This window comes from Clarias gariepinus, chromosome 22 (assembly GCF_024256425.1).
Source record: "Clarias gariepinus isolate MV-2021 ecotype Netherlands chromosome 22, CGAR_prim_01v2, whole genome shotgun sequence".
Classification (NCBI taxonomy): domain Eukaryota; kingdom Metazoa; phylum Chordata; class Actinopteri; order Siluriformes; family Clariidae; genus Clarias; species Clarias gariepinus.
In genome coordinates this window covers 20,286,482-20,313,434 of record NC_071121.1, presented here as the reverse complement: position 1 = coordinate 20,313,434, position 26,953 = coordinate 20,286,482, and the positions used below count along the sequence as shown (strand labels likewise).

Sequence of the window (26,953 nt, the reverse complement as noted above, 5' to 3'; positions counted from 1 at the left end):
GAATTCGCCGTCCGAATTTAAACCCAGCTGGGTCTAATTCGCATTTTTGTGTGTATGTATTTAAACATGGCTCCTGTTTTCTCCCTTGCACTGATTTCTCCCGCGTTACAATGAGCTTCTTGTGCGCGAGCGGCGCGCGAGCGCGAGGGCTTCTTTGGCGCGCGCGCGCGCCGCCTACGTCATGGATTCCTGAGCTGTGTGGGCTCCGCAGGGAAAGCCCTCTGCCTCCGACATGGATCCGCTCCAGGGTCGCCATAGAGACGCCCATAAACAGGAGGAAACACTGAGGGAATCCCGTTATTTTACAGCATTGGCCCATATTATAAACAGCCCGAGCAGGGAAGGAAGCCGCTCTTGGTGCTCAAAGTAAATCCTCGAAGCAAGAGAGAAAAGAAGGCTGTTGAAGTTCCACTATTTTTTAGTATCCATCTGAGGGATTATTTTTCTCTTAAGTTTTTTTTGTACCTACCTGTTATAACGCGTTTTATTTTTTAAAAGTTTTAGTTTGAATTGTTTATATTTTTCTAATCCAAATGTTTAGAGAAACTTGGAGACTGGCGCAATACCACAGCATGAGGTCGATGGATCAAGGTATGGATGGCGCGTGCAGAAATGTGGTGATTAACTGGTAATCAACGTATTTGATATTTTTTTGTTTAACTGTTTATTTTTTTATTTAAAATTATAAAAGAAAGGTGCTGTTCAATGCTAAAACATAAATATATATATAATGCCTGACAGGTTGCATGGGGTATCATGTTGAAAATGCACTTAAGGATAACTTAAAAGGCTGGGCCACAGGGAGATTCCTTGCATTGCGTGTGTAAGCAGGAATCTCCAACAGCATAACACGTCTGACACCTTATAAAGCCTAGCTCTGTAAACGAACCGGGTTTGTTTGACCGTTCGTCACTGGGCTGCACTTGGTTATGACCGAGACTTTGGTTAAAAACATGTCTTCATAGACACACAGGGCTTGGTTTTGTCTAGTATCTGGTGTATGCTACGTGTCAGTAGGTGGTGAGGGAAGCCCGTCGCTTTTATAAGGCGCAGGACGCCCACCCGCGCACCTTGCGTGTGCTTACGTGAGGACGCGTATTAAAAACTACACGTACAAGCACAAGCACAGATCATTTCTCCTAAGAGCCACCGAGCAAATAAGGTTTTCCTCTGGAGGTAGTCCGTTTTGCTGTCGCGTGCTGACATCTGTGCGCGATGCTGCGGGTCCAGGTGCGCTTCACCACCACATGACATGAGTGCAGGTAGACATGGACATCAAGACTGCTCTCTTGTTTGTTGATATATAAAATTCCTCATTAACTAAGATAGGGATCTTGATGGATAAATGGATAATTAATGGATGGATGGACATCATTATTATATCCTGGTGCTTATGGTGAACTCTTTTTAAATGTCAAGTAATGTGTTTGTTTATTGAACAATCATGGCTTTTGACACATTATTCCTATCACTAAGACGTGATATTTACTGTACCTATGGTGGCATCCTACAGTATCTGATTACATGAATGCACCTTATTGGATTTTGTGGTTGCACTGGAGACTCGAGACTGTTTATGCGACTGCATAATTATTGTTTCATAGCATTGCATAAATATTTTATTATGTACGATGTGAATGCATGATAACGTAAGCGAGCGGTGCTAAAAACTTCCTGTCCGTGTCCTGTCAGTGTTTTGTGTTGAACACTCGGGGGCAGCAGCACTTAGGATCACAACCTGTGCCCAAAAATCGTTAAAATTCTCGTTAAAAGGAACAGTGTCAGCTATCAACAGGCGGCGTTCATTTACCACTTTACAGTATCTCTGGTATCTTCATGGTCCTAAGCGCAGAGGCACGCCCACTCTATCTATGCTCTGAAGGTGAGGGAGGAAGTTACTGTTTTTGCGTCTCATGGCTGCATCACTTTAACGCACGGAGCGCGTGAACGTTCTCTCTGATCTCCACATTTACACGGCTGATTTCTCCTGTAATTTCATGGTTCAGACTTTGAGGCAGCTGGCAGATAAGGCAGATGAGCTCTTTATACGAGGATAAGGAGGAGTGCTGTGAGTTTGGCCTCTCTGGAGACCTCACTCAAGTAAACTCCGAGGAGTTGGAGTTTGAGTACCTGTTTAACTATGAACCACGTGAGAGTGACTTTCCTTCTGGAGATCTTAAAGGTCTGTTTTCACTTATTAGTCTCCCACTTCTAATGTGTTTGTGTGTTAGTGTTTATGGATGTACAGTATAGAATGGATGTGATTGCTGTTTCACTGGAGTGCAGTTGCAGTGCAGACTGTGCCAGTGCTTTGGACAGGGCAAGTAGGATATGCAGTGTCTTGTAGTTTTGGGATTTTCCTCGCAGTTGTTTCTTTTATGTTTCAAGTAAAGTATTTAGGATGGTGAATTTTAAAATGAATTTGATATGATCAAATATTAGAAATGTTTGGAAATACCCAACAACTGTTCCTCATTTTCATGTTCCCCATTTATATTATTTTTTAAAGTCAGTTCCAAAATTTTTAAGCCAGTTCCTTCCGTTTCATTCTTTATCTCTCAATTTGACGGCACCACAATTTAAGGGCCACAGTCTGCATGTTTTTGTTTCGTTATTGTTCTGTTTAAGTAGGTTGTGGCTAAGGTATGTTGATATAATGACATCATATGAAATGCATAATACACTATTGTTTTTTACATTACTTAATTTTATACCTGGACTAAATTTAATATTGCTCACAGAAACAAGTAACTGATGAGATGGTAAAATCATTTTTAAATAATTTTTTACTTTCCTTGTTTTTCATGCCATGTTTGGATGCATACATTTTACCTTTATAGATAATAAACACAGTTATATTTGGCACAAAAGTAAATATTATAAAACAAATTTGTGTTATGTTAAAATATCTTATGGTAATATGGTTGATTTATTACACCACCCAAGCCTATTAGTGACCATATTTGTCCGTGTCCTCTTGCTTTTTCAGATGACACTGATCTCTCCCTACACACACATCCTTATCCCTTGGACGGGCCTTCCTCCTACACCGAAAATAGCACAGAGGCTCTTTCTGCATATGCTCATCTGGAGCCTAAAAATTACATAGAGCATGTAAGGTCTGCTCCCCAAGCTGTGAGTCCCAGGATCGAGATCACGCCATCACGCGAGCATCACAGCCATGGGCACAATTCACTCCATGACCAGCTGGTGAATGTTAGCCCTGGGCCTACACTCACTGTCCCTGGTCTTGACTGTGCTGCCTACCGTGAACCTCAGTGCCTGAGTCCAGCGAGCAGCAACTCCTCTGCCTCGTGGCACTCTGAGACTTACTCGCCCTTTGCATCACCCTGTGTGTCCCCAGGTAGTGGGCAGGCCGTGGCTGGAGAGCTGTGTCCTCGCTTTCAAAACATCCACACAGGGTCCCCTCGCACCAGTCCAGGCACATCCCCCCGCACCAGCCTGGTCGAGGAGAACTGTTCATCCTCAAGGCCCAGTTCGCGTTCTACATCGCCTCAGGGCAAACGCACTTACGACATGTACAGAAACCCCAATCTGGTGGCTGTGGCTCGATCAAGGAGTCCTTCGCCACATGGCAGCCATAATGACCGCCATTCCAGCACCCATTATGGTTCCAACAGCCTCACAGAGGTTGTTAATGGGTTTGGGCCAGGGTCAGTACCCACAAAAATTGTGAGATCCAACCCGACAGCTTACACTATATACCCAGACAACCATGGAGAGAACTACCTGGTGGAGCAAGATGTCAAGACCAAAGCGGAGCCATACTTTGTCATTCCATCAATCTGGCCCAAGGTGGTGCCTGGAATCTGCAGGTAGATTTGTTTATCACAAATCTTTTTTTAGTATATTATATTATATTGTACTATATTTTAGTATATTATACAACTGATTGGACAAGAGGCATTTCACGCGGTGTTGATAAAGTATAGAGAATAACATCACTGGGACATTTAACTATATTTATTACTCTGCCACTAACCAGATGTTTTAATAACCATTAATTGCACTAACTCTAGCTCTTTCAGTCATGGAAGGATATGTGTTGGCAGAGCTATTTAACTTTTTTAAATGAACAAACTAATCGCAATCTATTGATAATTAAAAGGATTTGTACAACAGATGTATAAAAGCAATTTTTGTGCCTACCAAACCATTTTAGCTGTGCTGATATTCGGTACAACAGCATTCCCTTTCATGTATATGATACAGAAAGATATTTTACTTTCACATTTAGAAACAGATTTGTTAAAGACTAAGCATTACTGTAAATGAAATGTATAAACATGTCCCGAAAGACTTTCATAATGAGAAGGCATGCATTTCTTAGTATTCTCAGGATCGTTATTTCATCATTTTAGTACATGTCAAAAAATGTGGAAACTGTGGTATAAATTTTTTGGGGACTTTTAAAAATAAAAAAAATGTAACAATTGAAATTAAAGTGTGACTTTCTTCCACAGCATCCCTGTTACCTCTTTGCCTCCTCTGGAGTGGCCTCTGCCCAGTCGCACAGACCAGTATGAGCTGCACATCGAGGTGCAACCCAAACCACACCACAGGGCACACTACGAGACCGAGGGCAGCCGGGGGGCTGTTAAAGCTCCTACTGGGGGGCATCCAGTGGTTCAGGTGCATGTTTTTTCAAGAAGCATTTTTTTGTCATATTGATTGAAATAATAGATTTAACATTTTTATTGTAATACAATTTTAATATAAATATACTAGAGAAAATTCCTATTTTGCTATGTATTGTAATTTTAAAACAACAATTTTTATAAAAATAATAATATTATTGACACTAACATTGGTGTAAAATAGAATCTTTGAATTATACACACCAATTTGCAGGTTGTCAGAGGTAAATACAGACCTAGAAATAGCGTGGAATCTTAAATATTAAATATCAGGATATTAAACAGTTACTTACAACAGTTTTAAAATATTTAAAATAGTTTGTTTATTTCAAACCCAATTACAATTTGACAAAAATAATATAAGGTATATCCAACGAATTGAAAGAAAACAAACAAACTGCTTTAACATAGGAAGACATTTCTTAAGTGAGAGTGGCTTTGCTTTGTGTTATGGAAACATTGGCCTGTCTCAATGCTCTCTGCTTGTGGTGGGTTGGCGGCTTATGTGTCATCCTTGACCTACATTATATGCAGGTTTTAGATATTTTTTTATTTGTTTGTTTGTTTGTCGTATATTATATATAGTAAACAGTTAGCTTTAAATTAAGGAGACAATGGCAGGGATAGCACTAAAAAACCCTGAGATTCAAAAGACAAAAAGAAACCCATGTGCAGTACTAAATCACCACATAAAGCAGGTGTAGAACAGTAACGAGAAACATCACTAAGTATGTTGAAAGTATGATGAGTCTGAGAATGTGTTGAGTCCTTTATAATTACAGCAGCACTTCTTAGGTATAAGTGTACTGTATCCAGGTGGGAGTATTCACTGAAATGAGGAGTCCTGAGCATGAATTGCTTAGAAAGTGCAAGTTTTAGCAGCTGAAAAGGGGTTACAGGTACAGTTTTAATTTATAATCTGAATTTATGGATAAATCAGGCAGTTCCAGACGTCCTTAGCTCAAGCATTCATTTCTAGAAAGAAGCCAAACAATCTGGCAATAGAATTAGTTATTATTATTAGTTATAGATATAGGCTTAATAGTCTTCGATTAGGTAGCCTTTCCTTTCTTTACCGTATTATCACTTATTAACCTTCAACCGATCAGAGAACCACATTTGGTAACTTATAAATTACAGCATCAGTACAAAACTTATCAGTAAAAAAACTTATTTATAAAATATATTTGCAAATATTTATAATAAATTTGTATTTTCATTAGTCCCTTGGTTTTTGTTAACAACTGATCTAGTTCGCTTCTTGCTTGTGTATGTTTGTGTGTCAGTGTGTGTGTGTCTGTGTGTGAATGGATGGGTGGATATGTGTATGCGTGTTACAGTATGAATGTCCTTCTCACAATTAACATATTTGTGGAAAATTTGTATTTTTGCAGCTTATATCTTAGAAAGGCGAGAAACCATAAAAGATAACTTCACTTACCCTGATTTGCAACATAAAAATGACAATAATAAAAAGAAAAAAACACAGAAGTCTTGGAAAAAGCCTCGAAGTGTGTATATTTATATATATATATATATATATATATATATATATATATATATATATATATATATATATATATATATGTTTTTGCAGTGTTGAGCTGTTTCTAATGTTTAGATACTCAATATATTCAAATCTAGGAGGCATTTTCCATCCATCCATCCATTAGATCCTGAAAGTAATTTATGTCAAGAACCATGTGGCATTGTAAATATTATATTTACGGGTTAAACATTGTGGTATGAATATCGACACAGAAGCCCTTGTGTGTGTTCATAAACATCTTGGATATTTTACATCTGTCCTAAATGCTCAGAAATCTTAATTTTTTTCCCTTTGTTTAATTTTATAGAAAATTAAACGGTCAAGATTCTTACATATACCAGATGTCACATCTAGGCATGTGCTTATAGATAAATTCTGCAATTAAATACACACAATATTATTGTTCCCAAGTACTGTATAACAAATGATGTCAGTAATGGTGACATGACTGTTTTATTGCATTGGATTTTCTTCTATATTGGATTTTTCTTTCATATTAATGTGCTATTTGCCCTTGTTGCATTGTTTTAAATGTGGTATGAGTATTTAGGTATTTATGAATTTAACTTGCACGTGTATGTGTGTGTGTGTGTGTGTGTGAGTCGTCCATGGTGACCATGCTCTCAAATGGCACGTGCAAACATTTGCCCAGTTAAGAGAGGCAAGAATAACCTGTGCTTTCAGAGATCATCACAATTCACGGATCACAATTCTTTTCATATAATTTACAGTCATTTCTATTTAAATTGAAGCTCTAGTATTACCAGGGTGCAGTTGCTAAGCTTTGGCTTATCCAATGTAAGTAACTGACCAGTGTTAATTGTGTAAGGAAAAAAAAAAAACTGCCATAATATGTCTCACCTGTCTTGTCTTTCTGTACGACTTCCAGGTTTCCATGACTGACTGATTATTTTCTTGGGTTTTCATTGACTACAGTGGTAGACTGGGGTTAATTATATTCTCATGTGTGGGTCCTGTCAGTATAACTGCAAATTATTTAGCAACTGCTCATTTGTGCTTCTGGGGGTTTGGATAATTTTAGTTGCTTCTTCATGCTTTGTGGTTTTTGCACACTTCCTTCCGATGTAGTCCCTTGGTTTTTGTTGAGTACTGATCTAATTTGCTTCTTGCTTGTGTATGTTTGTGTGTCAGTGTGTGTGTGTGTCTGTGTGTGTGTAAGGGTGGGTGGATATGTGTGTTACAGTATGAATGTCCTTCTCAGAATTAACATGACTCTCCCTTAGTAAGTCAGAATCCCTTGAGTTTTTATGAATCAAGATTAAAAGGAGAAGCTTGTTTGTTTTGATCGGTGAGCATTTTTGTTAAAATAAGAAAAGAAAAAAAAAGCTTGTATATGGTTCTTTATCTGCCAGCAGTAACTCATGTGCATTCTTTCTTAAGCAATTCTGAGCACTGTTTCAGAAGAAAATGCTGAAATAACAAATAAGACACTTTAATTTGAGTTGGCCAAACGCCACATGATGTATGATGAAGTGTGTGGAAATACTATACTATATGTGTATGTGTGAGTGTGAAAAGTGTAGACGCATGATGTATAAGTGGCTGTTTATACAAATGAACAGAAGAGTGATATCCTGAGCAGGTTTTGTTGCAATTAGTAGTTTGTCGACTGATAGCGATGAATGAATGAATTAACACCTGTTATGGTTTAAGGTTCGAATTGCATCTTTAGTTTAACAGACACAATCTGATCAGCAGACAGTTTATTTGGTATAATGTGTTATAAAGCAAATGATGATAAACCGCATAGCTTTGGCAAAAGTGACAATATAAATACTTATGGCAAGTTTCTATTTATGTGCTTGTTCTAATATGTTATCGATATTAACAACTTACACAAAGACATAATTGTATAATTAACAGATTAAAATTTATTTAATTAGGAATTTTTTAGGCAAGAATTATTAATAAGGTACATGTTTTTGTTAGTTGTTTTTTTATGGAATGCGTTTAGGATAGACGACATTCTAGTTTCTAAGTAGCATGACAAGCTTCCCATAAATAGAGGAAAAAAGATGCTGATAACATCATTGGTGAAACAGGTAAATGATAACAGGTTAAATTGTTTTGTGTATGCTCCATAATAATAATTGCAACTTTGAACTTTTTAAACAATATAACAAAATGTTCTAAAAAAAAAAAAAAAAAAAGAAGGTGATCAGCTGACTTCATTTTTATGCCACATAATGTTGCTAAGCCTAGACCTGACCAACATCAGATCATAACATTGCCTCCAGAGGGTTGTACAGTGTTGACTATGCATGATGGGTCATTGCTTCATGGACTTCCCTTCTTACACTGACACACCTATCGCTCTAGAATAGGGTCAACCTGGACTTATCAGACAACATGACCTCTATCTTTTACACTTTAGCAACACTAACGGTCAATTTTACCATGGCTACACAGCTGTTTAGTCCAAATCTTCCAAGTTCTCATCACATCGTCTGTGTGGAAATGCTCCTACTATCGCTGTTTAACAAAGCTGTGATTTTTTTTACAGTCAAGATTTTATGATACAGCTTCACCAAGCATTTAAGTGATCATAGTCATTTATGATTTTTATTCCGACCACATTTCTTTCGCTAAGTTGACATTTCACCAATATTCTTTCATTTTTTAATAACATGTTGCACACTTCTTAACGTAATTCCTTTCATTTTTATGTTTTCTTCACTTGATGCAGGCTGATAATTTGATCCGTCCGAAATTACAGTAAATGAGGTTGTTCTTTAATTGATATACAATATAAAAATTGGTAAATGGTGGGTGGTAAATTGTGGGAAATAATGTGCTTTGGTGGAAATTTTTTTAACCCTGTCATTTAGTGCCTGGGGGTTTTCTTAGAAATATGTCATATGTACATTTAGTTTCATAACGTTTTGATATAAGATAAGAACCGAGCAACATGTTTAATCGTAAATACTAAGTGCACATATTGCTATCTAGTGTTATGCTAGATGCTTATATCTTGTTGTTATTATTTGCACTGCTGAGTTGTTTTTATCAGAGAGGTGGCCAACATAGATGTTTCCTCTGTGACTGAGCACTGCTATGTTTTGCATATGAAAATTCCCCTGTTCATCTTTCTGTTAAATAGGGACTTTTATTTACTTTAAGGAGAGGAGGCATAAAGAATATTTTCATAGTAAAATTGTTAATTTATTGTATGAGAAAATATATAATACAAAACATGCCATCCATACTATATTTATCTTTTATTACAGATGTTATTTGTCTTGGTTTGTTTTGGAAATTTTACTAACTTCTAATAGAATTTTTTCCTGGTCATTGGACCTGTTCAACGGGTTATTCCAGGTAAAGAAAGTTGTAGTTGTAATAATAGCAATAGCTGTTAAGAGCCCTGACTAGTGACCTGTGGATTTCCTGCAGACTTTTAAAAATTAAGGCACAGCAGAGGGAAAACATCTGTGGATTGTAAGACAGTACAGACTCTCCTGGCTTGCATTCAAGCTTGCAGGAGATACTAAATTTTCCAGCAGTGGCTCTGCTTAACCATGCGTGTAGCGTTCAGGCTAAATTAGTACCCTGGCAAGCACTGTGCATTGCAACTCGCTGCTCACTCAGAGCGAGTATAAAGTGGATTGTGTCTGAACATCTGTGCAGCTGACCCCTTCTTTTTCTTTACTTGGTTGGTATTAAAGAAAGTCTCTTTTCCTGTTTAAACTTTAAACTGTGCTTTGATTTTATTTAAGGGCAAGAGCATTTCAGGATTGGTAAAAGCATGTGTTGTATGTAGTTGAATCCTGTAAATGGACACGTCAGTCACATCAGGGCAGATGTTTAAAAGCATCATTTGTTGTATAGTTTTTTTTTAGCAATGCCCACGTTTTATGATGACGTATGAATCATAATTATTATATAGATTTTTTTTTTTTTACTCTTTTAGCTACATGGATACAGAGGCAAAGAGCCCCTTGGGCTGCAGATCTTCATCGGCACGGCGGATGAGCGAATCCTGAAGCCCCATGCCTTCTACCAGGTGCACCGCATCACAGGCAAAACTGTGACCACGACCAGCTACGAGAAGATTATTAATAGCACAAAGGTGTTAGAGATCCCGCTAGAGCCAAAGAACAACATGAAAGCAATGTAAGCGAGACGTGTATGTGGGATTTATTTTATTACAGTATAAACGATTTAGTCTCTGGCAGAATATGAAATAAAAAATGCAATATGACATGCAACTCATTGAATGTGCTACTGTACATGTGTCACTTACTAATCATGTAAAAAATTCTGAAGTGACACATTTATTCTGGTTTACACGTTCAGGATTTAAGAATAAAATTAAGCTAAAACCCTGTCAGAGGAAAATTAGAAATTAGTAAAGCATGGAAATAAAACTATAATAAATTCATATGAATTCATTATTTTCAAAAGGATCATAACCACACTTAATGATGCCATCCTAGAATCGACTGTGCTGGGATTCTGAAGCTCAGGAATGCTGATATAGAGCTCCGGAAAGGCGAGACGGACATCGGGCGGAAGAATACTCGTGTGCGCCTGGTGTTCCGCATCCACATTCCCCAGCCAGGGGGTCAATACGTGTCTCTCCAAGTGGCCTCTCTTCCTATAGAGTGTTGTGAGTCAAATGGCTTTTTGATTAAACCTTAATTGTTTTAAAATTATATCTTGGTTCCCTCTTTTTCATATTCATAGCATTCACTGAGGTTTAGAATGTTACTGAAACAGCAATGAGTCTGTTCGCACACTGGACTTCTGTGTTTAGATGACCATGCTGTAAAAAATAATAGCATGGAAAGTTCATATTCAGGAAAATATTTAATTTGCTATACTAGATTTGTGTGAATATGTATGTATGTGTGTGTATATATATATACACACATTGCCAGTATCCTGTGTCAATGAGGAACAGACAGGATCTGGCTAGCATATTTCCTCCTCGGTTAGGAGTTTGCTGTTTTTGTTGGATTTGATGTGAAGAAGACAGGACAACTACATCTCAGAGTGCACCTCGCTTCTTTCTCTTAGGCATGCATTATAGGCGCAAACTGTGTTTGTTATGTTAGTTGTGTGTGTTTCCACTCACTCCCAGAAAGAAAAATAGAGGAAGAGAGAAGGACAGTGGCAGTGAGCAGAAAGAGGATGCAAAACCCAAGCCTCATGAATAGGACACCACCCTGATAACGCAACCTGCTGTTTGCTCAGTCCTTCTGTGCAGACTAGCCATCTCTGCCTTATTTAGGATCCCTGTTTCTAAGTATTATGCACTTGACTGACTCAGATCATAGTGTGGCTTAACACATCTGTCCAAAGGTCACTCTTATTTTGGTTGAATTTGCTTCGACGGATATTGAATTCAGAGTCGTGAGGTGATAAAGCAAGAGAAGCTGCTTCCTGGTTGCATAGCTTCAGCAGTTAACAGCTTTGCCTTTGTTACTGAACAAATAAGAGCAAGTTGTCACAGCTACAGTATGAGGAGCTGATTTGGTCTTCTTTAATGTAAACACTGTAAAATCTTGACTTGGTTGCAAGAGAAAAGGTGAGAAGAGATCGTAATTGTTCTTGTACTGTTTGCTGTTGTTGAAGACCTTCCAGGACCAAACTTATGTTGTAACTTACTATTGGGTTTTATTTATCCCATCAGTGTTTTATGCAACTTTGGTTAGTAATCAATCATATTGACAGAATAGATTGACAGAATATGGGTACAGATTGACAGAAAATGGGTACAGAATTGACTATTTTTATTCAGTAGCTGCATGTCTAGTTGATGCAAAGGTCTCTGAGTTTCTGTACTGAGTCTACACTGTTTAGAGTCATCCCATGCTTTGTTTCAGAACACTGTTTCAGTAGGTGTGTACTATAGGAAATGTAATGGCTATTTACCAAACGAGAAGAATATTTATTAAATCATCCATATTGTACTTCCCAACAGCCCAAAGATCTGCACATGAGCTGCCCATGGTAGAGAAGCAGGACATGGACAGCTGTTCAGTGCTCGGAGGTCAGCAGATGATCCTGACCGGGCAAAATTTCAGTGCTGACTCCAAAGTTATTTTTACGGAGAAGACCCATGGTAAGTGGCATCATACACAAGAAGTCTTTCAGAATCGTTTAGGATCAGAGAATTGTCATTACTATTATGTGTCCCTACAAATCATGTTTATCCCCTTAATTTCTGAAACTCATAGAACCGAAACCTAGGTGCATTCAAATAGTTTCAGCGTATTTTTCTGCCCCTTAATTTCTCACCCATCTGTATGTGGAGAGTATACTCAGATAAAAAGCTTCATGATTGAAATTAACTTTTATATAATTAATGGTATTTCTGTTAAATGTTTATTCATAGTTCATCAAAAGACCTGCATCACAATTATGCGTATGGCTTCGTTAAGGTTTAGAACCAAAAACATTCGAAACATTACTAAAACAAATATTAACACATAGTTACTGTTAAGACTGATAACTCACTTCCAATTATTAATACACAGAAGAAGTTAGCGTTAACAGTTATGAAAAGAAAAAAAATTCTCTACTTGTGTTGCGTATATCACAGTGCAGGAATGACATTTGAATTGTGACCTTTTCTAATCTTCTTTACTCACATTTGCATGACATTTAGATTCCTGGTACAATGCAGTCTTGTGCTCAATCAGGCCATTGAACCCTAAAGTCTTTTTTAACCTGTAATGAATAAAGATCTACTGCAGCCAATAAACAAATGAACGAGTGAATGAAGGATTAACTTACTAAGTAATTGAACAGTGTTTTCTTTATATGAGTGGGTGGTCATGAGTGATGGCTCTTGTTATCTGCAGGTGCCACTGTTGTTGTGTACACATATTGGTCCATCATGCGTAACGTTTTTTGGGGGGGGCTATGACAAAAACAGATGGATTATTGAAAGCTGCTTTGCCCTTCATCTGAGATGTGAAGCTGATGTACATGGGTTAAATATCAGCTCTGTTTATGAATATGGACATAACAGGTCAAGTTAAATGTATTATTCCTAACACTGAAGCTCTTATTGAGGACGTATTCTAAATTTCTGCAGCATACAATCCTGGTTTTGTTATTGCATATTTTTTGCATGTATTACTCATAACTTGTTTGTTTTCCTTCAAAAATTCCTAAATTTGCTGCCTGGTGTATCCAAGGTGCGTCGTCTAGGTTCTGTTTGTTGTCTGGCTCATGACTAGATTTTGTTTATAGTTCTCAGAGGTGTTTGAGGATACAGGACTATGGTAAGGTGCTTAGTCTGTCGGTGTATAGCTGTGACTCAGAGAATCCAGAGGCTGTCTGTTCAACACAAGGGCAGCTTTTGAGACATTTAGACATGAACTCTCTAGGGTCTGCTTCAACAGGAATTCTTTCACTCTCGTGTATACTGGCTCGCTCGTTCACTCACTCGCACTTAGCAAAATCTCGTCTGGGGTTCCCTCCTGCATGATTTTGCTTTACTGTAATGGCTAATTTTGCTTAAAAAAAGTCAATGCTCAAGGAGGGAATGCCTTTGTTTTGGAGGGTTTCTCTGGATGACAAAATACTCTGGAACAGTATGCCTCTGAAATCCCCCTAAATGGAAGACAGCTGTCTTTGGCCAGCACGCTTTTTTTTATTTTTATTTTTTGGCTTCTACTGATGTTGCTGTACTCATTGAGCTCATTGAGGGGTTATGCCAAAGTTGGGCTTCCTTCGCTTAAAAACTCCACGCTGCATTATATTAGAGGGAAAAAAAGATCTCCTGTAGAAGGAGAAACTGCAAACAAACAAAAACCACTAAGAAAACATTGATCGTCATCTGTCGTGAGTGAAATAAAGTGTGTTGATCATAAAACCAATCTTGAGAAGTTGATTTAACCTGGCAATATCTGCGGAATCCCCCCTGTCTTCTGCTGACTCATTTGAGCCACATGTGTCTCATTTTCAACCGTAGATGGGGTTTCCCAGAATCGATGGAAAAAAAAGTAAAAATGATTAATGCCTAATGAACAATCCTATTGGAATGTTGTATTTGGTTGTTTTTCAGGCTTTAGAAAAATATTAAACTTGAGATCTATGCTAGCTTGGCATATATAGTTATGATATATAAGGACATTTGAAAAGCAGCCCAAAAGAACATTAGCATTTAGACTTGCACTCTATTTGTGAATTCCCAACTTTCTCAATCTTTTTAATGTCTTTCAGCTTAAATCCCTCTCCTCTCCATTTACTATCAAACTCAGTGAGGAATATCATTGAAATTCACAAGATAAACATCTTATCCTTTACCTTCAGCTGCATTAGGCATGTTAGAGGAAGTAGTTAAGTTTACAGATATGATCTCCCAATGCCATGTCTATTGTATCAGGCATTAGAGGAATAAAAAAAAATCACCTGCATTCATCTGTCATAAAAAAAAACAGGGGACAATGACAGTATATGTTAATGTTTCTTTTTTATATAAATGTTTAAACACCACGGATACGTTTTTTGTTTTTTTTCTTCGGGTGCTAACTAAAAAATATTATTTTTTCTGTTTTTTTCACTTTTTTTTCTTTTTATTTCTCTTAACTTCATTCTTAGATGGACAGCAAATTTGGGAATTGGAAGCCACAGTTGACAAAGACAAAAGCCAGGCAGTAAGTACAGTGAATGTCATAAGTTTTACTTTCTAACACCTCTTTGTAACACCTCTCATATGACTGTCACATATGACTCTCTCATAATGCCTGTCTCTTAGTTAAAGTTTTGCATATTTGTAAAAGTCACAAGAGTGGGTGATCTAAAATAGAATATTTACAGTATGAAATATAAAGCAGAATGGACTAAAGTGTAAAGAATTTGTAAAGGTGAATCTGGAATGAGGAAACACAACACAACGTTGGCCCTAATGTTAATAATCATAATAAGCTACAGACTGTTATACTTTATTACACTGTTATTTTTTATTACACCCTAGATTCATACAATATTGTATATTCGGTTTCTTCCTTTGGCCTGTCATAACTCTGCCAAAATCAGTGAAGTTTGCAATGAATTGAAGATAAATTCATGTCTTCATGAATTACTAATACAAAACATATACTGTATGTCTTTTTCAGAGCATGCTGTTTATTGAAGTGCCACCTTACAGAGACCCAACCATCTGCCATCCTGCAAAGGTGAATTTTTACGTGATCAATGGGAAGCGAAAACGCAGTCAACCTCAGCACTTCACATATACACCTCTGGCAGGTACACTGCTCAAGTCAAGCATTTTCAATTCCTAACCACTGCACAAAATCTTTCACATCTATTAAGTAACAAAATGCTTTTGTATTATCTTCCACAGTTTCTACCATCAAAACAGAACCACTGGATGATTATGAATCTGGACAAATTGGATATATGATGTCCCAGACAATGGGCGTTTCCCCACACACCTATTACCATCATAACCCTCGTTCAGTTCTCAGCTCGGATAATGGCTTACTCTCCAACATGGCTTCCTGTCACCAAAATCATTCTGGAATTTCCCCTTCAGAACCCTGCTTTCAGCAGCACATAGTGTACCCTCGAGCTGAGAAAAGCATAGGGCCCAGTTTATACATTCAAACAGGAGTCATGGTGCCAGAAACCCATCGTTCTGTCCTGGTCCATACTGGTTCTCCAGCCAAGTCAGCTCACTCGATTGGTCAGCATCCTGTCATCCAGTTTTCCCCCACCAACCAGCACTTGTTAAGAGGCAGCGAAAATATTACTCCACCAGCCCAGGAACAGCAGAACCTTTACTGTGATGGCTACAGCCCAGAAGGATCACAGACAGCAGTGGCTTCACGTTCTCCTGCTCCAGCACAATCTCCCCAAAGCCAGCATTATGCCACTGTCATTCAGCAACAGTCATACACAAACAGGCTTCCAAAGGACAAGTCACCTCCTGGGCATGTCCATCCACAAAGATGTTCCTCGGCTGAGGAACAGAGAGCCCCTCCTCCTGGACGAGTCACTGTCAAGCAGGAGAATCTTGACCAGGCCTACCTGGATGATGGTGAGTCTGCTTAGCATGTACAGTATATTGGCTTCATTTGTACACTTTAGTTATCATGTTAAATAAAGATGTCATCCTATTTGTATATTATTATATTATTATACAAATAGGATGCCAAGGGGGTCTAGTAAGGGGGTTATTCTGTGGTGTTCAGTGCTGCCATAAAGATCAGCAGTTGGCTGCTGTGAAACAATAGCAGGAAACTTGCATGTCAAGTCTTTTCTCCAATGTAGCATCTGTTCTTTGCAATCCATTTTTTTTGTCTTCTCATATGCTGAACACGTGTGTACAAATATTGTATGTCCCAAGCATACAACTCAAAATGAAATTTTCCTTAGCCCCAGGGACAGATTAGTCCTGGGCCTCTGGGAAGGAAACTACGCATCCATTATGAGTACTTTTTTCTGTTTTCTTCCTCACAAGATCATCCAGAGATTAAAAGCCCTAACTCAAAAGCCAGAAGTGACAGTCTGAGTCACTAAGTCTTCTTTTTTTAGACATTTTTTAATCACCATTTTAAGGAAAATGAAGGCTTATCCAGCTCCAGTTGAAAACCTTTTTACCTGAACTGACTGTTTACTTATTATTATTATTATTATTATTATTATTATTTATTTATTTATTTATTTATTTATTTTACAAACTCAGACTTATATGCCAACACCGTGTCCATATTTATGTCAGATTCATTTTTTGATGCACTTATTTATTTAATGTTTGGTGAAGTTGCTGATATTAGTAGGTATTTTTTGTGACTTGGCACATGACTACTGACTTGGAAGGTCCCAGGTTCAAACTCCACCATCACCAAGTTGCCACTGTTAGGCTCTTGAGCAAGGCCCTTAATTCAATTCAATTTAATTTAATAAAATTTTATTTGTATAGCGCTTTTAGAAATTGTCATTGTCGCAAAGCAGCTTTACACAATCAAAAGAATTATTTAAGTTTGTATGGAATGTGAGTGTGCATGAATCAAAATGGTCAGATAGATCTTAACTCTTAACTGTTCAGATGTAAAATGAAATAAAAATGTAAGTCGCTCTGGATAAGGGTGACTGCCAAATGCTTTGAATGTAAATGCAATAGGCTTAATCAAACTTAATCTAATGAACATATACAAATCCTTTGCTATACATGACTTCTTTCCATTTTACATATGTGAAGGCTTAGCTGATCGGTAATATTTTTAGGGGATACCAAACCATAAAATTCAGTGGATCCTGTCAAAGATATGTAAATATTGTTATTGTAGTGATTTTGACTAATTAATGGGAACATTTTCAAACCAACAAAAGAAAAGAAAACAAACACACACAAAAGATGATTTCTTGGATATTTTGTTATGATGTGCAAAACAGGTTCTATGGCAACCATTGTCAAGCAGTGGAATTGGCAGCATGGCAGAGCTGAGGAAAGCCTCTTTGTTTGTTTTACTTGGCCAGGGCTTCCCCTTGGCCTTACACCCCTCAGTTCTGCAGGGGAACCCATGAGAAGATTTTTTTCCACTGAATGTGCTCTTGCCAATATGGCATGCAGAATTCCTATTTGCAGCTGTTGCGTTCCTTTAGAAAGCTAGCAACCCAATAAGATAGGGATTGTTTTAAACACTGCAGGAAAAGGGATAGATGTAAAAATATAAAGTGGATGAGGAACAGAAGGCTACAGAATTTCTTCTCTTGTTGGCACAATAATGATACATTACCATAAAGGGGGTATATCCTAAATTCTTGCTGTTTTTATTATTAGGTGTCAGCCCTTGAACCAGGTACCAGGTTTCATGTCCAAAAGCATCTAGTAGTTTAAATTTTCTTCTGGATACATTATGCACCATTTGAGGATTCTCATTCACCATTTGGGTGGGCTGTAGATGCTTATTATTCTCAAAAAAGGCTTTCACCTTCACACTACCCTCTACACAGAGTAGCAGTTACTAAATGAGGTAGGTGTGGGTCTCAAGGTACAGGAAGGACAAGAATTGAAAAAAGTCCCATATCTGCTGGTGCAGAAGTGGCAAGGTATTGGTTCCACCTACAAACATTTAAGTGTTTGATGTTCTCTAAAACCTTCACACAAACTCACTTTTTATATGAGTCATCCAGGGTGCCTTTCTGATCTTTCTTTTTGTTAGCGGCTTTGCTAAGGGGTATGAGGGCTTCTCTGGTTGTGTCTGATATGAAACTTCTGCAGAAACTGTGGTGATTCATTTTTCACTTTGAGCAAAGATGAGCACCTTTCTAATAAGAATAACTAAGATATCCAGCATATATCATGAACCTTTTTCGGAAAATTACCTTTCTTTTTTATAGCCATATAGTTAACCAGGTGTCCCATAATATTATTATTTTTAAATGAATGGCCTAGATATATTATGCACTCGTAGGCACTATATGGCTTTCTCCTGGTTTCTTAAACCTATTGGATATACATTTATGAGTAAGAGGAATATACTCTTTTTTTATCTCAGATTTATAAAGCTTTCTAGACAAAAACACCTAACCCCAAAGCAAAGAGAAAGTTATTTTAGGATGAGAATGCTGTGCGCATACTTCTGAGTTGTTAACATCCTTCACAAACTAAATTTAGCATCCTACATATAGTATGTAGAGTGAACATCTTTGATTGGAAAGCATATGTTTTTGAATTATTTTTGCATATGAGAGAATAGAAGTTTATTATTATTATTATTATTATTATTATTATTATTATTATTATATTCATTTACTTATTTATTTACTTATACAAGTCAACATTTAAATGATTAATGCGAGTGTTTTGGAAACACAAACCAACAAGATTATAATTGTTTTTTTTTTTTAACCTGCGGAACCTATCATGGAAGCATCCCATTTATATTTTGTCTTTATAAACCATATATACAATTTTTCCACTAGGCTAATCTGTATTATGACCGAGAAAAGAATTACGAGGTAGCACACAATAGTATTGAATAAAAAAACACAAAAAAATTTATTTTATTTTGTTAAATTATGCAGATTAAATTAAAGGAATGTGAACAAATGTTTGATTGTGACAGGCAACAAAGTACAATTTAAAGATACATTTCAAAAAGTGATTACTTAACAATCTCGACAGCAAACTTATTTCCTCTCTCGTCTGTTCCAACCACACAGTATATTAATCACCGGCCTGATCATCTGTCATCATCTGCACGTTTCGCACTGGTTCATGCTTTAAGTTAGATGTTTTTTTTATGCTTGAATGATTCATAGGTTAGTGTGTGGATTAACAGACAACTAAACATTCTTCAGAAACTGGTACAGTACAGTGACTGGACTGAAAATTAAAGCAAAAAATTGAAAGTTAAAAATATCCTTCAGAAAACCTGGAGAACTATACCTAAAGGCTATATTAAAAATACAAACCATAAACAAATGAGGAGTGGCTCAACACTTTTGCAGAGTACTGTACGCACAAAAGTATAATATCCTTATTACTGTATATAGTAAAAATACCTTTAGCCTTATTTACTTAAACAGATAATTCTGCTACAAAATCTGTAAGTCTACTTCTGTGTAATGTCAAGACCAAAAGCACCATTATGGACCAGGTGGCTACACAACAACAAAAACCCCAAATGGTACATGGAGAAGACCTTCAAATTTTGCTACTGTTGCCATAACATATCTTGTGCTCTACCTTTAAACTAAAAAAAAAAAAAAAAAAAAGGATATTTATTTTTAATGAGGTACACGGTCAATCAGATTTAGAAAATCTCATAATAATATTCATACTTACGGATAATTTGTTGCAAGTGATTTATACTATAAATCATTCACAGTTTTGCGTATGAAACCTTGGGAATTAACCTTCTATAATCTTTTGTCTTAAATAAAGATTTTTAATTACTTTTAAGCCTAATTGGGCAAATTTCCAACGCCAAACTCCAAAACTTGTTTAAAAGGCTTCTAGAAGAGGATCTAGAATGAAATGCAATTAGGGTATGTTTTGCCTTAATAAAAAAAAAATGTGTACATATTTATAGTTCAGTATGGGTCAGAATAGTTGTTTTTTAATATAGCAATATTAATGTGGCTTTGGAAAGACTAGTTACAGACAGATTACGTTCTTATAAATAAATGGTACCATTTCACATCGTTAGGATGGTGCCATCATAAGTATCTTTGAAATAGAAAAATGCATCTAGTCCCGTATTTTACTAATTCTTAAAACTGATCCCAGAGGTCCCTCAAAGTGTGTCTGTTAACGATCCAGTGAGAGTACCCCTCACATAATGTATTTGTCATACCTCTCTTTATTCCCCTTTTCCTTTGAACACACTGTTTGAGAGTGTATGTAAATGAGCTACTGCTGAGCCATGCCACAAGCTGGAGGTGCGGTATCTTCCTGTATAAGGTCACAAGAGGGGAAGAAATCTAATTGGCTTATTTATGCGAAGGCCAATACAAAAATCACATGAAGACAAAAAGCAGGGATTTTTAAAAATCTGCAGTTTAGTCATCTATATTCTAAGAATATAAATTTTGTATTCATTCACCACAACCAGTACAACTGCATAATTTATTGCAGGTTTTTTCATTGTCGGTAACGTAAACATGACCATTTGACTTACTCTGCACACTATGTGACCTTATGAAGGTCAGTGCTAAAAAGGGAAAACGGATAAATATTAAGATCACGTGGTAGACACTCACCACAAGACACCCAGCTTGTTAAATGGAGCTTTCGCTTTCACTCATCTCTTGCTGATTGACTGAAAGATGTTGCTGCTTAGTAGTGTGGTAAACATTTGATTTGTGACCTTCATAACCACTGAGCAGATAAAATGTTAGTCATAACGTAAAAGTCTTTATGTATGTAGTTTATCCATGAACAAACTGCAGCCCTGCCTTCTGTTCTAATGACTGGTCCACTTGTTTGCTTTCCTTAAAATATTCAAATTCACCATCAATAATTAAACCGGCCCTGGGTTGTGTTGCATAAATGTCACACAAATGTTGCACAATATCTGTGGCAACACACTAGTTTATTTTCTTGCACCATGAAACGGGAACTGATGCCTGAACTCTGTGTTAGGTGTGGGCTCTGACACCACACTGGCAGTAATACGGGCTTTAGCATGTCCTGGTGCTGCAGTTCCTGGTGGTTGGATGTGAATAGTGACATCATGGTGAGGTGAAGACGGGGCAGGATACGCAAATATGAGACTCATATTTCTATGTAAAAACACATAGAAAATATTCTTGACAGGGTTATATTTTCATGTGATGCACATTCTCACATTCAGCTAGTGTCATTTTTTTTATAGAAGCATATGTGTGTTCTCCTGCAGTTCCGTTTCTTATGTCTGTTGTTCACATTCAGAATCTGAGACACTAGTTGTGGGTTAGGGAGTCTGATATTCGGCAAACTACTTGTTTAGTCAATGTAAAAGATCAGCAATGTATAATTTTTAATAATTACATTTTCATTCTAATGTATAGACAGGGGTGTTTAAGTCAACACGGGACTTTTGATTTTGCAAAACGACAGAACACAGTTATGAGTGTAAAACCTTTCTACCATCAAGGTAGAAAGTTTTCTTAGGATGCTGGAGCCATGATCGACTGATTCCCTTATGCCATTTTTACTGCTGAAACTCTGGCCTCCCAGGAACTTCTTTAACGCAACAAAAGTGGAAATGGCCTGGAGTCAGGTCAGGACTGTACTATGGATATGGCAATGACTCACAGACAAGTTCCTGTAATGTGCAAGTGATGTTTTGTGAATAGTTGTGTGTGTAGTTCCCACAGATACTTGCATCTCTTCCGCAAGCTGGCAACAAGTTATGCATCAATATACAAGGATTAGGCGTTTCACTCTCTAATTGATTCACGGGAATGCTGCAGTGGGCTCAGAGTCACCATGGTTGGGATTGTCATTTATGGATGTACAACCTTCTTTAAAACATTTGCACCATTTAAATATTTTATTAAGGCTAATAGTCACCCACTCTCTTCTGAGTGACACTGGGTATTAAAATTATAAATCACTACTATTCCACAATTGTCTGCAGTATCCCAGTAAGGTTAACTACTGAAACATAAATGAGCGTCGGGCATGAACTTTTTGGGAAGTGCATTCTTTATGCTCTGCATGTGGCACTAACCACAGCAGCAGAAAGTGATACAGAGATGTAAAAAAAAAAAAAAAAACCCAAACAGAAGCAGCATGTCAAAATGAATCAGACATGTCTGGAGGCTGAAGGGAGCCACAGGTGTAGAATTTGTCAGACCACAGGAGTGCACATATACTGTATCTCGATAGAGAGTGAAAGAAAATGGATGAATAGTTTTGTTCTTACCCCTGCTGCATAAAAAAAATGTACAAAAGGTATAAAAAGCCATTCAAGCATGCAAGCTGGCAAACAGTTTCCTTCTTCAGAACCACACAGTCTTTGATTTTAGAATCTTTGTTCTAATTTTGTTATTGTGATGGAAACTATGTTATGACACTTATGAATTATGTCAAATGGCTCCTATGGGGGGAAGTTTTGCACTGAGAGTTGTGTTTGATCATAACAGTCAGCAGAAGTGTTCTTTGCTGCTCAATCCTCAATTCTCCCTTTTCAGGATTATGCAAAGCACCTCAAACACCTTGCTACTATTCTTAGCGTGCAGAAGCTGTAAAAGTTTCCATGTATGCCCTCCCTTGTAGTGAGGATAATGGAACAAGTGGAAATGAGGCTTCACTGAGTGAACTAAGGCCATGTACTGTAAAAGTAAAGTGATTCTCCCTCTTGTGGCCAATTTCTTTCAGTGCCGTTTTAGAAAAAGATACTACAGTGCATTTTTTTTATTAGAATATAGTGAAAAAGTTAAATTTTCTTTCAAAATTTAATTTAAAAAGTGAAACTCTCTTATATTATGTATTCATTTCATGTAAAGTAAAGACATTTTTGTTAAAATTTTGATAAATACGGCTTATCAGTTTGCCTCGGTACCTATCAAGCACTGTAATATTATGGTCGGCAAACCAGTTGGTAGAAGTTTTGGCACTGTGGGGCAGGTGCTTAGTCCTGCTGGAAAAGTAAATCGGCATCTTTATAAAGACGGTCAGTAGACAGAAGCAAGAAGTGCTTATGCAATGTCATACTATATATGAACTTATCATTCCATCCGCCGCTATTCTTACCCTAATATGCCAATCACTCTGGAACAGAGTAAATCTGAACTTATCAGACCACATGACCTTTCTCACATAAAATTAAGTGATCTCCCATCTCACTCATTCTGGATGCTTTTCCAACCACATTTCATCTTGAAGATGATGGTTCATCACTATCCTTCCAGGTTTTTAATAACATGTTTTTTAAGTTCTTATTCCAGTTATAGTAGGTACAGCAATCTCTTTTGTTGTTTTGATGCAGAACGTTAATATGACCCTTAAACAGAGTAAAATGCTTGTGATGGTACTGTATGTCTTTTGACATGGTTGTTTAAGAAGGGGGAAGCTGCACACTGCATCAGTTAGGATTATATAACTTGTTTCCAGCTAAAACATACTGTACTAATTACTGTAGTAATTATCCAATAGAAACAAGGTTATCCAATGTTTTCTTAGTGACTTATTTTAAAATTTCTCACTAGAACAATACTGAAGAGTTCAAAACTATGAAATATTGCACATAGCATTAGGTAATTAAGTAACAGCAACAATAACAGTCAATTGTTATTTTAGGAAATGAAGGTCAACTGTACTGGAATAGTGCTTGTGAGAACAGTATTCTCAATGGCTTTTGCAAAACCGATCAAGCACCATGATGAAACTGGCTCTCATAAAAACTATCCCAGTAAAGCAAGACCAAAACTTACCTCTGCTGCAAAGAAGAAGTTCATTTAGATTTACCATCCTCAGAACTTAATCACGCCTCAGATTATACAGCACCTCAGATTAGAGATGTTATGATGGCAGAATCAACTAAAAATGAATCAATTATTAAGTATGTTTCATTTTTAATGGGAGCTGGTTTGTGATTGAAGCCTGGTTATAACTAGCAAGGGTCTCTTTGAGCATTAATTTGTTCTTGAAGTAATGCAGTTACTTTTCATATTCATAATAACCCACTCTCGTCTCTTTCTCTTCCTCAGTTAATGAGATCATAAGGAAGGATCTAACAGGAGTGCACGGCCGAGGACAGACATAAAGCAAAGGATGCCACAGGAAGTGTGTGGGACTTGCAGTAGTGCTTTCTTCTCCCTAGATGAGTTTGCAGTTTGCAGGCACTTTCACCAGCACTCACCCGGGTTATTTTCAACTCGAATTATTTCTCATTTCAGAACCATTTGATGCCAAGTCCATTGTGATTCATAGCCCAAGCAAACAAATACCTTTTAAACCAGCTTTTAAAGCAAAAGTAAAACTCATTTTATTTTTCTGTAATTGCCTATTTCATGCCTCACCTTGGTTAACTCTTGAGCATAGTACGGAACAGTTAGAAGAGTTGCTTCATTTTAAAATGTTGTGTATCTACCGCTGTCTGTCCTCTATTCTCAAAAAGATTGCACAATGAATTTTCAAAGAAAGTCAGATTGAGATTATTTGAGTCAGACAGCTTTTGTTTACGCATGATACTTTAAATAATTAGCAAATTAAATAGCAGGCTATATTTTTGATAAATGATACCAGTTCATATATCATTTTCATAATGATTTTCATAAAGAATATATGTGCACTTCTTGCCAGTTAATTATACTGACTTGTACATAGTTTTACTTTGAATTGGATTTTTATTGACAAGATGTAATAAGATATTTTTTTACAACATCTGTATATTTTCTTCTAATGCATTAGCATCTATTGGGATTGAGTGCATACTTAATATCTACATACAACTCCAAACGGAAAACACAGAGCAGAATCTATTTTTCGCTAGCAAACTGTGTTACGATGTCTTGTGCCTTTAGCTAAGAAGCAGTAAGCAAAACTTTACAGAAAAGCAGAACAATGTATTCTCAGTTTCATATCTTACACAGGCTAACATTTCTTGCACTACATTCAGACTCTTAACATCATCTAGGGTTCTCTAGTTCATCTTGTGCTTTGTATTTCTACCTAGTTTTTTTTTATACTGATACTGCTACATCTCTGACTTTTTATTCATTTTTATAGCTATTTACAGCCATTTTATAAAAATCACAGCTTGCACATGAAGTTTCCTTGTTAAATATTTTTAATATATCTTTTTACTTACTATTAGTATGGTTATTGTGTTTCATCTCAGAGTTGTTTTTTGCCATAGATAATATGCTGAGCATATGAATGACAGTTTAAATTGATTTTTATAATCTAAATTTAAGACTTTAAAGATATCAATTTCCTCTAAGTACATCACATTTAACCAAAGCTTTAATTTGAAAAAAAAAGAAAGAAAAAAAAAACCTTTATTGTTTAATTATACTGTATGTACAGACAGGTGACGAGTTAAGCTTGGGCCTTTATCTGACTAGCCACATTTATCCCATGACTTCTGTCCTGATGGTAGTGGTCTCTTGTCCAGGTGCACACTTCCTGAGTGGGTTCATGAGTATAAAAATTGCTGACCTATGGGAGAATTCCGACTCGCTTGTTTGTCCATCATGCAAACACGAATTAATTAAACAGTTCATGATATTTACTTATGATAAAGCATGATATTCATTTCTCTAAATACACAGTTTCAGTGACATTAGCCAAAAGGACTGACTGATGGCACGACTTCTCATTAACACACTTTATTTAGATTTTTATATTTAATTTTTCACCTGTCTGTATGTATGCAATTTATAACTATATATATATATATATATATATATATATATGTATAAATTATTATTATTATTATAATTATTATTATTATTATTTTATTTTTTATAACTCGAGCCATTTAAACATGGTGCTCTTAACATCATGGCAAACCCCTGAATGTAGATTAATTTGAAACTGTAAATACAGTTAATGAAATATTTCCTTTTGTTACATTTAGTGAATAGTCAATTTAAAGTAGAGACAAATAATTTTATGAACTGTCAGTTGTTTTCTTGCCATCTATTGTCATATAATCATGGTTGTAATAACATATGAACTGCAAAATAGGTCAGCTATTTTATTAGATTAATAAATTACTTAAATATAATGCCAATGTTTGCCAAAGAGAAGCTGATATATCTTTTGTATGCTTTATGTAAAGGCTTTATACATGCCAGTTTTACTTAATCCAGTTATGTATGTGGTGAATGTTTAATAACTGATGTCTGTCAACAACATACAGCAATAAAACTGAAGAATTTCTTCTATTTGTAATTGTTTTAAATAATGCAGCAATATGTATTATTAGACCAACCCAAATAGAAAGAAAAAGAATAGCTGCAAGAGAGAGCCTGAATAAACTCCCTGAGTCTGCATATGACATTACGTTTTTACTACAAACTCCTTGTTAGAATAACTAGGGATATAAAAATGTATGTACATTTAATCAGATGAACTCCATTACAGTCACTACACTACACAGGTTTTTTTTTCATTCCGGGAACATCATGCTTTCATTAAATGCAGACATTCAGGGTAGGGGAGACTGGAGCCTGTCCAAGGAGACTCAGGGCACAAGGTAGGGTACACCCTGAACAGGGTGCCTATTTATTGTATGGCGCACACACACTCATTCACACACTATGTGCATTCCAGGAACACCAATTAGTCTAACCAGCAGGTCTTTGGACTGTGGGAGCA

The 26,953-nt window shown here is 36.6% G+C and overlaps 1 protein-coding gene across 2 annotated transcripts; it reads left to right on the top strand.

Annotated features, from left to right (window-relative positions):
- Positions 1–393: 393 nt before the first annotated feature.
- Positions 394–26,520, top strand: nfatc2a (nuclear factor of activated T cells 2a). 2 transcript variants are annotated; one of them, XM_053482806.1, is made up of 10 exons: positions 394–591; positions 2,990–3,836; positions 4,485–4,653; positions 10,139–10,341; positions 10,665–10,837; positions 12,155–12,295; positions 14,785–14,840; positions 15,303–15,435; positions 15,533–16,228; positions 24,337–26,520. In XM_053482806.1, exons 1-10 carry the CDS (start codon positions 534–536, stop codon positions 24,390–24,392), a joined length of 2,532 nt encoding a protein of 843 aa, XP_053338781.1. In that variant the 5' UTR covers positions 394–533; the 3' UTR covers positions 24,393–26,520. The 2 variants fall into 2 exon arrangements, with proteins under 2 accessions (XP_053338781.1, XP_053338780.1); XM_053482805.1 differs by lacking the exon at positions 394–591 and adding an exon at positions 1,901–2,182.
- The last annotated feature ends 433 nt before the right edge of the window (positions 26,521–26,953 follow it).